Here is an 11,664-nt window from a genome sequence, read left to right as displayed (position 1 = left end):
CTTTCTCTTCTTTCAATAACCATCCGTCCGTCGCCTTTCCATCGAAAAACCCTCAACGAGCGGCCGTTCCAACCAGTGGTACACACAACATGCGAGTCGATTTCAAGTCGAGCCAAATTGCCCACCTGGCGGTCCAGTCAAGTGGGCCGGAACTTGAAACAACTCAACGAAGTACGAGGTGCGACTTGACTGACTTCAACTTGCTACTTGGCGTGTAGGGCTTCAGGTATGTACAATATATCGACTCCGGTGTACGCAATTGCATGTATCTCGAGGGGGGACAGTACAGTCTGGTAGAAACAATACTGACACAAATCAAGCCGACAAGTCAACCCAAATCACGGGGTCCGGCAAGTCAAAGTTGACCTCCCATTTTCAGGGTAAGTCAATCCAGACCCCCAACTTGATTTGACTTGGCTGGACTTGTGTGTAACACCGAAAGTTCCAACCAGGCTTGCAAGTTCAGCTTTCGTGCCCAACCTGCGACGACAACAGATGGTATAGCCTCCCGAATGGCCATGCACAATGCTGGTGCTCAACGCCAACGAGGCGATTCATCATGGACGTGGCACCATTAACCACCAGTCAATCACCGAGTTCACAAATGTCGATATCGTTGTGTGGTGGGAGGGTGGTGAGGGTGGTAAGGCTACGGGTCTAGAGTGTGGGTTGTGCGCTAGCGCATGTCTTTTTCAGCTTGGGCACACCTCTCATTTGTCTTGAGGTTCGATGTGAGAAGAAAGACTGGTGATAGGTAGGTGTCGAAGTATTTGAGTGGCTGGCGCAGTGGTGCTGATTCTGACAATAGGACTTAGTTCAACAACGACGTCGACGCCTGAAATCTACGCCAATGGGGTTATTAGTCACTCAATGGCCGCCACTGCCACAAGAGAATTAAAAGGCTTGAATGCCCGCAGCTGGCCGCCCTTCCCATGAGACTTGGGGTCATCATAGCCGCTCTTATCTCCATGCGCATTCAGCAACACCCGTCCAGAACCCTCCAACACGATGAGCCCCGAGATATTCGGTCACAGCTTTACCAACTCCTCCGATCCGAACTGGGTTCCAGAACCCGGTACTCGAGGAACTTTCAGCATTCTGTCCGTATGTCTCGTCACGCTCGGCCTCTGCGTGTGGACGGCAATACACTTGAATGTGCCCGAGCACAAGGAACCCGGCTGGAAACAGCTGATGCGGAAAATTGGGTGGCTGGTGTTTAGTTTGTTGAGTCCGGAGATTGTAAGTTCGAGTTTACGTTTTATTCCTCTTCCATGTCTATTTATCGCAAGTGCCTTCCCAAGAACTTATCAACGCAAGCAATACAATACCAGCTCGGTAGGTACGGTTCTTGTGTTGAATCAGGGTCGGATACGGTATCTACCTAGATGCCCTTACAGTAAAATCAGTAGTTTCCCTGTTCTCCCAGGCACATCCCTTGGTTACTTGGTCTCACATTTACATGCCCAAAATAGCTAATCGGGACAGATTGCCTATACGGCCTATCAGCAATATGTGCAGGCTAGGTCGCTCGTCAACACAATGAATAAACAGGACAATGAGCATGACAGTGACTCGTTAAGCGAAAGTGATTCACTCTACCATGATGGCCCGCCGTCTAACAGTAAGGGTTTGATGGACATCCTGGTATCCTGGCTACATCCTGGTATCCTGGCTACCCTGGCTATCACGACGCCGTCAAGGGGACGAAGAGGTAAGCTTCAAGTCAAATGCATGACACATTTGAGCGTTTCTATAGGCTGATCATGGAATTTTACAACAGGATCCTTCTACAATCACAGGTGATACTGTTGAAAAGTGGACCATGGTACATGGGTTCCTGGCAGTGATGGGAGGCATTGCGATTGAGATTAGGGACAGTGATCCTAAAGTCGATGATGCAGACAGGATGATGAATTTCCTCCCAGCCCAGGAATTTACCAGCGTTAAATGGAAACGCAAACGGCTCACCATCAACAAAAGTCAACGGCAACGCACGCGGCTCACGTTGACCCCAAAGGGGTTACAGTTCTTGCAGGAAAATGGCCATGAAATGTTGATTCCTGATCTTTCCGAGAACAGGATCAAAGACAAAAGCAAAGGAAGCGCCCTCGCGAAGACGCTTGTCTGCATCCAAGGTTCGTACTTGGTCCCTTTTCCATTCCCATTTCCAAGCTAACAAGTAGCCGGTTCTTAGCATCCTGGTTTTGTGTCCAATGTCTCACACGATTTGCGCAAGGCTTAGCAATCAGTCTGCTCGAACTCAACACGCTCGGTCATGCAATTTGCACCTTGTTTAATTACGCGCTATGGTGGAATAAACCCCTCGATATCGTCGAGCCTGAAACAGTCTTGATTCACCCCAGCAGAAAGCGCGAAGAACTGGAAAAGGCCAAGCTCATCGCAGCCATGTGCTCTGCGAGCAGGTTGGACAAGGAAGCATCGGAATCGGATCATCTCCACTTCGATGGCGAGATGTTCGCCTTTCCTGTGCACTGTGGCACGAAAGATGGGCCTGATTCCCATGTTGACTTGTCCGGGCGGCCCTTGAGAGAGAAGCGATATAGGCTCAATATGAGGGACATAAACCCTAAAGAGCGCTATAAAACCCGGCAAGGAGTAACTGAAGACACCCACCTCGACGATGAGGACACAATCATTCTTGGACCTTTTTTTGAAACGATGTTCCATGGTGGTATCAATGCGAATATGTGAGTTTCATTCCAGATATTTACTCTGCACTCGTCAAAAATACTCTGCCACAGTCCCGTAATGGTACACTCAGCCAATCCATTGTTCTGTTTTCCAGGGGGTGACTAACAAAAATCTGATTTGTAGCTCTAGACTCTGCCTAAGCGCCAAACAGTCTACTGATCTTCTTGAAATGGTCAGATTATGTCCTCAGAAGGAGCATGTAGTCACCCTTTCTAGGTCGGATGACGGAGGGAACAGTGAACGGGGCGGTATCAAATTACTAGGCTAAATCATACGGGATTCGACCAAAAAGAGACATCCTAGCACATTCCGTTTCAAAGATTCCTCGCCAAATCCCATATCTACAACTCAGATGCCTTATATTATTATTCGATACCCTGACCTCATCAGATGGCAATTAGCCCTCGGATTAGCCCAACATGACCTTTCCACGCCGCCCAAAGATACCTTCACTGACCGGGTTCGCAACCTGCCCCGGTTTCAAGATTACGATCACTACCTCCCACTCTTCATAGGATTTGGAATTGTAGGTCTCATTTACGGTGGACTCCATTGCGTTGCTTGGAACGCGCCCTTCACTACCAGCATCGAACGGATTCTCTGGAGGATTTCGAGCATCACTATAGCCGCAGCAGGTGTCTTGGTTGCTTGCGTGTTTTCTTGGACTAGGCTCCCACCCTTCTGGCAGGGGCCGCGGCTTGTATACCGAACTATCGAGGAATTCGTGGACCGTCTTATTGACTACAGTATTATTCTTTGGGTCTTTGAGATGGAGATGGAACTCTCCGATAGATTGGAGACCTTTCTCCAAAAAAGAACCTTTTACAAAAACAACGAGCTGCTCTGCGCCCTACTGGGTCTTCTGCCCATACTCCCTGGATTCTCACTGTACCTTTCGACAATATTTCTCCTTTACCTTTTCAAAGTCCTCTTCGACATATTCGCGGTTCTATTTGGGGTGCTCTATGTCCTGGCACGCATATACTTGGTCGTTATTTCATTCATCAACCTCGCGCACTTACCCGACTCGGCATATCTGTTGCCTCAGTGGTCTCGGTATGTTCCTCACATTGGATGAAGGCTGGACTTAGCAGAGAAGGACAGGTCGAGGGCAGATCGAGGGCAAAGTTTGGGATATGGTCTTGTTGTATGAAGCATACCAATTCACGTTATGTCACAACCTGGCTGTATAATATATAACGTTTAGTGCTTCTTATACCTACGCCAGCCATAGGTAGCGGTGTACAATGCAGTCATGACTGGAACAACTCTCGACCCATGCTCAGTCAATAGGAATCGACGGACTCTCTTTTGGAGTAGGGAATGGTCATAAGAATAAACCGAACACGTTACGGTCAGTACATTACACCTTAGGTATCCTTTTATCACGCATCCCAGCGTATTTAATATACCTTTTGAACTAATTTCTAGGCAGTTCTTAAAGGGAAGAATCCCTATATGACTCTAGCCGATGTGTTTTCAAATTATTGTGATCCCTATTATAGTTTTGTAACGGCCTTTCCTAGCCAAAGCGAGCCGTATTAGACTGTCTACCTAAGGTAACCTACAACACCGGACTTAACGCCCACTCACTTATCAACGTATCACCACCTCCATCGTCCTAACCCCAAGTGACCGATCAACCTCCTCCATCTGAACCGCTCCCGCCTCCTTCATGTTATCCAAAAACATAACTCCCTTACAAGAAGTAACTCGTTCGTGTACCGTCGTCCCACCACCAACACCCTCTTCAACAACCGGACACAGAAGCAGGAAATCACACCCCACTTCAGTCCGAGCCCGAGACAGCACCGAAGTTTCCATTTCCGCCTTCTTGAAAAGCGCCGCGACTTTGCCCCGAGTTCTCCCGGGTAGTATGTCCAGTAAGCTCGCAGGTGTGGTCTCGGCTGTACCCCGTCCGAAGAGCAACGCAAGCAGGTCGTGAGTGGTTGTGGTTCCCGGTTGATTTTCTGACTCCAGTAAGCTAGGGGGGATATCAACATGATTCCCACCCAGCGAAGCAGGCGAAGTAATTTTCCAGCCGTAATCACTCCATGCTCTACCGACACCGTTGTCACTTTTATTAACGACCTTTACGTCGAAGACCGAGCCTTTGATGATTAGATAACTGGGTATCTTGCCCTGGTCTGATACTTTGAGGATTTCTTGACTGGCTTCTGGCTATTTGAGGAGTTTTTTTTTTTTCGCCTTTTTTCGTGTAAGGGTACCTCTACATGTGTCATTATCTCCGACACCGAACGCAAAGGATGTATACTACAGGGGAGGAACTCATCGCCCTTCTTGCCATTCCGCGCCCATCCTCTGGGGCATTGCATCGGGGAGATAGGAGCGGTGAATAATGCTTTGCACTCGTCGGTACGTTTCCAGCGTTTCCATCCACCAAGCTGGATTTACCGGAACGAACTCTCCCCGAATTTTGGCTACCTTACCTTCACGTGTGCGTTCATTACTGCGGCTGATGTCCTCGCGCTTGATGTTGCGATCCATTCTGGGGCTGATCATTGGTGAATGCATCACGGGGGCTGTGCAGAGACACCCCGAGGACTGCGCATAAGGCGAAGAATTGGGCATTTTCCCTCTTCATGCAGTCTTCACCGCCTTCACCGCTTTTGTTTTCACATTGCATTATCTGAGATATCTTAGATTTTCAATGATGCGACCCTTGAGCCCATTGAGTTATTGCGTTTCCTTTATAATGGGGTGGTATGGCCGGGCACGAGGGAAGTTACCTCTACATTCAGCGGTGGCGCCCACTGCTCTCTTTCTCCCAGAACATCGCCACTTGCGATGCTTTCACTGCTGATTTGGCACAGAGGTACATGAGGAGGCGAGCTAGGAGCTCTATCGAGCTCACATATCTCGACTTCTAGGCCGGCGAGGCCGAACAGTCTTCACCCTCTCCGCTTGTGGCCAAGAAAAGCTACCACATTCATACACCCACTAGACATGGAGCATCATTCCTTGAAATTCCTCATTGTGTGTCATTTCTGATGTCGCTGTTATAAAGATTCGCTAGGTAACACAAAATCTTCGGCCCCTCCTTCATTTTGCCATTGCCAGCTTGCCAAATTCTCGCTAGACGTTTTAACTCTTCGGCTTCATATGAGCATACGAACGTCCCTTCGACCCGAGAGAAGTGTCTAAGCCCGGTAACTGAAACATGGTTGAGGGAAGCCGTGCAGGATCGGCTCAGGTCGGGGCGTTAGATATACATAGGTATGGTATAAGGCCAATTGTGGTAGCCAATGGCGTTGATAGACTGCTCGACTGAGTACCAGCGCCGATTTGCCTGTCAAATATGGAGACATCTTTTCGTCAGCCATGCTTTCCCTTTTCAGGGGAAGGAAGACAATCTGGGATAACGTACCAGACTCGGGTTCTTCAAAACTGTTGGGAATAGCTGTTGCCTGATTTCCGTTAATCGACCCTCTTGATCCCACTCCTTGATCTTGGCCCCCTTATAATAGACGTTGATAGTGACCTTCTCCAGGTTACGCAACCGCAAGAGCTGTTCAAAGCGCGGGCCGCTAAAGTAGTCGTCCCAGTCCGGCTGCTGGGTACCCGCGATCTCTTCAGAAACTGCCACAAGAGGTTGCCCACGCCGCTGCAGGTCCCACCATCTGTCTACGTCGATGGATATCTCGAGCGTCTTGAGCGAGCGCAGGTCCAGGAGCCAGCCCAAACTGAGAATGTTCGGGAGGAGCACGGCTGGGGATCTACGGTTCCCTTGAGCGAGTTGCTCAGGGCCGTTGAGCCGCTGGCTGAGCAGGAGGCAGCGAGTGTGGGAGAAGAGTGTGATTGCGGTGAGAGGGAGTTCCCGACAACTTCTCCTCCCTTCCTCCCATGCGCGTGTTTTCGCGGCGAGTGTTCCATTGTAGCTTGATGTTTTGGGCGTACGTTCTGATGAGGGGGGTTCCTTGAATGAGGGGCGTTACGCTCCTATGGCTGGCTTCAAGCCACTCGGGCGGATGGAAAAGATTTGGACGCCAGTCGTACCACAGGTTGTACTAGGCTCGGGGGAAATACTCCTCAATGACTTCGTTTCAGATACGGCGGGACAGCAATTGCAGTTTGAGGAGTGCTTTTTGCTGAGCCTTGAAGTAGTCGGCGCATTTGAACAAAGCCGGAAAGCCCCTGTTGATCCAATAGTCCTCCTCATTGACGGTCCATGCTTCGCGGTAGATTTGGAGCCTGGACTCGGCAGGGAAGGAGAAAATTTTGGGAGACGCGTAATGCTGCAAATGCCCAAGGATCCGTTCTCATCCCGACAAAACATTGCATCCCGAAGGACAAATCTGGTACACAAACTTCCGGTTAATCATATAGATGGGACGTAGCGCCGTCGAGGACGGACAAGATGCGTTCTTGGATGGAAAAGGAGAGAGCAAGACGTACGTTCCAAGTACCAATTAGTGGGAGAGCTATTAGAACCCGTCTCAATTATCGGAACGACCTGGCAGAGTACCGAAAGATGTTTGTGAGTGGCTACCAAACTGAAATGTCTTGTGTGATGGAGAGAGGAAAAGAATATTGAGATGTAAAGTCGGTGCCAGGAAGCTGATGGTGAGAAAGATGAAGATGTGAACAAGCTGACAAAAAGAAGAAACAGAGGAGGGAATTGGAGGGCGATGGAAAGGGACAGTCAAGTATTTAAAATGAAGGTAGAGAACCGTCCCTGCCTAGTGTGGATGTACAGAGTTTTAGAAAGGAAAGAGCGCCACTACTCCGTTGCCGAGTAGGTGCTCGCGTCACGGGTAAATCTTGCCGACACTGAGGGTCGCCGTAACCATTTTCACCCAAGGACACTGCCAGATTATTTGCATAGTTTTATCAAGAGTTAAGAGGCATCTCCATGGCTTCAGAAGGTGAGTTTTTCTCAAAAGGCAATTCTGTTTAATCGTCAAGTGACTGACACCGGCCAGGGGGTATATGCAGAAGACTTTTTACGTATCTACGCTACAACCAGACTACATAAAGGGAAAAGAAAACCGAGGGACAGCCCGTTAAGAGATCTGGCAAAGGAGGAAGGAAGCGATTAGCATGATGTCCATCAACGAAGACAAGTCCCGCCAAAAGGGAAGTCGTAGGCAACCGGATGACGAACCTCAAACAACTTGGGAAGAGAATCCACGTCTCTGACCGTACCGATATGAACGTCAATCCTGTGCGGCTTGCCTTCCTTCTGCATAATTTATCTTGTTAGCCTAATCTCCGTGATTCATTTGAGAGGAAACCAATCAATGTAATTGGAATCAGCGAATAAAGCGAGCTTCTAGAGAGGTCTGTTTCAAAACCATACTCGAACGTACATTTGCAGCAGGATCCTTCAAGAGACCCTCCTCAAGTATCTCCTTACGGCCCACAGACCTTCCCGAGCCCTTCCATTCATACGGGCGTCTGCAGTAAACCAGGAAGGAGATACGGTCTAGTTTGGGCAGTTTCAGCAGCTCTCGCCATGCCACACTGTCGGGGCCAAAGTATACGGCAGGATCGTTACCCATCCGGCATCTGGTGTCAATGAAGGCAATCTCCAACGTCTGCAGGCTTTTCAAACCAGCGAGCCACGCCAAGGTATCCACTTGGCGCAGTGCTCTTTCTTCCTGCTCAGACATGGCGAGCCGGGCTTCCTCCCGCTCTTTAGCGTCGGGATCGCCCATGTCCCACCAGATGAGCCAGTTCAGCCAGGTACGCCAGGTACTTTCGGTCAGCCAGTGCAAGCGCACGTGCTTGAGATGCTCCGTGAAGAGTCTGGATTGCTTCATGTCTCGCATGGCGGCAAGGACTCGCACATCCCCCCCGCAGCGGTAGATGCCGTCGGCGTAGAGAACGTGGGCCTGCGTCCGAGCAAAATATTCGGGGAGAACCTCGTGTCGTACGAGTCGGCAAACGGAGATTAAAGCATGAATCAGCTTTATATAGTCGCCAACTGGTTTTCCCTCGCGCTGAGCTTCCATGTCATACTCAAAAGGCCTGACGGTTGTCCACGCCTCCTTGTAGATCATCAGTCTGATCTCTGCAGGTAGGCGGAGGAGAAGTGAATACTGTGATTGAGCTTCTATTGATACGAAGTACACGCTGGATGGTTAGCAGGCGAGTGGAAGGGTGCAATAGAGGATAGAGGTATGAACGTACCGGTCTTGCGTTCCGCCACATTCCGGGCGAGCCTTGCAGCTTTGGCCCTTCCCGTCTCGACCATCTTGAAGGAAAGTCGAAACGAGAAAAGGGAGAGGGGTCTTTGGAGGAGGGTAGGCTCGGCAGTAGTGATCTGCTCTGGTGAGTGTCCAGATGGAGACCAAAAGACGGCGATTGGTGACGACGGAAGTTTGGAAAGGGAAGAGAAAAGTGTCGACAGGCTGCAAGAGGTGGGAATTAAATAGGTCTCTGGAAGACGATCAGGTGAATGGGAGATGTAGATGCCGTGCCCAAGGTTGCAGACAGGAAAGAAGAGTGAATGGGAATAACCTCAAGAGCACCAGAGCTCCAGGTTCCAAGGTTCCAAGGCCATGTCGAAAGCTGCCCCAGGCGACCTGTAAACCTGGAGTGTCATATGAGATGGATGGTGTTATATCGATAGGTAGGTAAACAGATGGTATACAAAGATGGGGGAGAACTGGAGATCTGACCACGAGAAGGGCCGCGAGGCCCTTATACCTCTACCTTGAAGTGTTGTGCCCACAAGTGTTTCTTCCTCCTCCTTGTGTTTGGTAGAAACGTACGAAACTTGAGCTGTATAGTTTGGGTTCATGATCTCCGTGGACACCATGCCCAATGTCCAAAGATTGATCACCACTGCATCGAACAAACATGACCATCAACCATCGTAGTGAGCGACACAATTAGCTTGGAACGTGTGAGGGGGCAACAAGTCTTGTAAGGGAGTAAGGTTTGGTAGGTTTCTAACGCTTGCGTGTGTGGGAAGTCTTGTTGAATCTGCAAGTCTTGTTGACCCCACCCCCTAGGAACCAAAAAATAGGGCCTGCAATTGCAGGCTTTCTAGGCTGCTTGGGCTTTCTTTCTTAGGCATCTCTACTTATTACCTCTAGACCTTTGGTTACGAGGAAATAATGGACAACGGAATCAAATGAAAAGTCAAAGGGCAAATGTTACAGCTGGGAATCGAACGGAGAGTCACAGTCACGATAAGAATTAAAAGAAAAGGTCTACGAGAAACTACTTAACCATTTGGCCAAAGGTTTAAGAAAAGATGATGCTCTTTCCTCTTATATAGTTAAATGGTTGTTCCGGGGGAAGGAGCAGGGCGGGTGGTTGAACTTGGCGAATTCCAAGTGGAAGTCCCAACTCCCCAACTCCCCAAGTCCCAATTCCCTAAATCCTAGCTCCAAGTCCCAAGTCCCAACTCCGAAATCCCAATTTCCACTCCCCCAAATCTGTGGGAGTCTTTGAGAGTCATTGGGAATTAATAGGAGTCAATGGGAGTCAATGGGAGTCAATGGGAGTCAATGAGAGCAATAAGAGCAATGAGAGCTATGGGAGCAATGGGCGTAATAATGGGGGACTAATAGGCACCAAAAGCGTTGTAGATAGGGAGCCAGGGCATTGCATACAGCGTAGTGTAGTGAGTCCAGAATATTTTACTTTCATTGGGGGAATAGTTGTGTAGTCTTGTGGTTAAGGATATTAGTGGAAGGGAACAAGACTTCCCGATCCAACAAGACTTCCCACGCTTGGCAAGCCTGAGAAGACTTGGGGCCCCCTTGATTTTCCCACTATGGTAGGCAACCGAATGACGAACCTTAAACTGCCGGGGAAAGAAAAACCTCGGCCGTGACCGCACCGACATTAGTGTCGATTCGACACCGCTTACGTTCCTTCTGCTTGGGTTAAGTCCTGTTAGTCCAGCCTTCCTAATACATGTGAAGGAAAGTAACGAATGTGCTTTGAACAAACGTTTGAAGCGAGCTTTCCAGACAGGTCTGAAAACCACAAATACTTGAACGCACCTTTAGCATCGCAGAAGGACCTTTTAAGAGGCTCGCCTTAAGATCCATTACCTTCTCACGGTCCGAAAGCCTTTCCGGTGAGTTCCAGTTCCATTCTTCGTGGCGGGCGGAGCCGGAGAAGAGTCGTAAGGTGATCCACTCCAGCTTGGGCATTTTCATTAATTTCCGCCATGCCAGAGTGTCGTAGAAGGATACGAAATCATTTTCATGAACAGTCATGACATCGATGAACGTGATCTCCAAAGTCCGTAAGCTTTTCAAACTCGCCAGCCACTTCAGGGTATCCATCTGGCGCAAGACTCTTCTTGGCTGCCCCGCCGTACCCCAAGGCGCGGCCATGGCGAACGGCCCGACAATATCCCTTCGCGCGTTGGCCTTGTCCACCATGTTGTCCCAGGCAGTCCAGCCGCTCCAGTCATTGATGGGTAGCCAGTTCAGGCGTACATGCTGAAGATGCTCTGTGAAAAGGCTGGAGCGTTTGAGGTGCCACATGGAGGCAAGCACTCGCATATCGCTCCTACCGTCGCAGTGGGAGGAGTCGCCGGCGGCGTAGTTGATGTGGGCTTGGCTTCGGAGGAAATATTCGGCGATCACCTCGTATCGCATGTGGCGACAGACGGAGGTTAAGACATGAATTTGCTTCATATGGTCGCTGGCGGGTTGGCCCTCACGCTGAGCGATGATGTCGTACTCCCAAGGCATGGCGGTCGGAGTCCACACATGCTTGTAGATCATCAGCCTGACTTCGACAGGGAGGCGGATGAAGGTCGAATGCTTCGGTTGAGCTTCTATTGACGAGAAGTACACGTTAGATGATTCATGGCGCAATAGAGGGGTGAGCGTACCTGTCAAACCCAGGGCGAGCCTTGTTGTCTTTGCTTTTCTTGTCTCGACCATGTTGGGCGTTTGGAAATTTGGAAGGCAAGAAGTGTCTTTGGGGTTGGCCAGATCTGGGCTACTCGTCCTTATT

The 11,664-nt window shown here is 49.7% G+C and overlaps 5 protein-coding genes across 5 annotated transcripts; 2 read left to right on the top strand and 3 right to left on the bottom strand.

Moving 5' to 3' along the window:
• Nucleotides 1-525: 525 nt before the first annotated feature.
• Nucleotides 526-2,712, top strand: B0H65DRAFT_550684 (uncharacterized protein; the record flags this gene model as incomplete). Its single annotated transcript, XM_062829758.1, has 5 exons — nucleotides 526-643; nucleotides 995-1,239; nucleotides 1,486-1,711; nucleotides 1,800-2,135; nucleotides 2,195-2,712. The coding sequence occupies 5 exons, from the start codon at nucleotides 526-528 to the stop codon at nucleotides 2,710-2,712; spliced, it is 1,443 nt and encodes a 480-aa protein (XP_062679146.1).
• Nucleotides 2,713-2,743: 31 nt separating this feature from the next.
• Nucleotides 2,744-3,951, top strand: B0H65DRAFT_251891 (uncharacterized protein). Its single transcript, XM_062822478.1, has 2 exons — nucleotides 2,744-2,772; nucleotides 2,836-3,951. Exon 2 carries the CDS (start codon nucleotides 3,065-3,067, stop codon nucleotides 3,788-3,790), a length of 726 nt encoding a protein of 241 aa, XP_062679145.1. The 5' UTR covers nucleotides 2,744-2,772; nucleotides 2,836-3,064; the 3' UTR covers nucleotides 3,791-3,951.
• A 282-nt stretch (nucleotides 3,952-4,233) lies between these two features.
• On the bottom strand, nucleotides 4,234-5,304 carry B0H65DRAFT_577761 (uncharacterized protein; the record flags this gene model as incomplete). The annotated part of the gene is made up of 2 exons (XM_062830706.1): nucleotides 4,234-4,893; nucleotides 5,128-5,304. 2 exons carry the CDS (start codon nucleotides 5,302-5,304, stop codon nucleotides 4,309-4,311), a joined length of 762 nt encoding a protein of 253 aa, XP_062679144.1. The 3' UTR covers nucleotides 4,234-4,308.
• A 1,472-nt stretch (nucleotides 5,305-6,776) lies between these two features.
• B0H65DRAFT_577760 (uncharacterized protein) lies at nucleotides 6,777-8,929 on the bottom strand (the record flags this gene model as incomplete). The annotated part of the gene is made up of 3 exons (XM_062830705.1): nucleotides 6,777-6,968; nucleotides 8,043-8,788; nucleotides 8,866-8,929. 3 exons carry the CDS (start codon nucleotides 8,927-8,929, stop codon nucleotides 6,777-6,779), a joined length of 1,002 nt encoding a protein of 333 aa, XP_062679143.1.
• Nucleotides 8,930-10,487: 1,558 nt separating this feature from the next.
• Nucleotides 10,488-11,650, bottom strand: B0H65DRAFT_577753 (uncharacterized protein; the record flags this gene model as incomplete). Its single annotated transcript, XM_062830704.1, has 3 exons — nucleotides 11,540-11,650; nucleotides 10,695-11,482; nucleotides 10,488-10,565 (listed from the first exon to the last, which is right to left on the bottom strand). Exons 1-3 carry the CDS (start codon nucleotides 11,589-11,591, stop codon nucleotides 10,488-10,490), a joined length of 918 nt encoding a protein of 305 aa, XP_062679142.1. The 5' UTR covers nucleotides 11,592-11,650.
• Nucleotides 11,651-11,664: the final 14 nt, after the last annotated feature.

This window comes from Neurospora tetraspora (genome assembly GCF_033439725.1).
Source record: "Neurospora tetraspora strain CBS 560.94 chromosome Unknown B0H65scaffold_6, whole genome shotgun sequence".
Lineage (NCBI taxonomy): Eukaryota > Fungi > Ascomycota > Sordariomycetes > Sordariales > Sordariaceae > Neurospora > Neurospora tetraspora.
The sequence above is the reverse complement of the archived record's forward strand: the minus strand, read 5'-3'. Positions and strand labels throughout refer to the sequence as shown.

Excerpts from the sequence above, each read along its gene's own strand:
- B0H65DRAFT_251891 (XM_062822478.1), top strand. The coding sequence starts at position 3,065 with ATGCCTTATATTATTATTCGATACCCTGACCTCATCAGATGGCAATTA.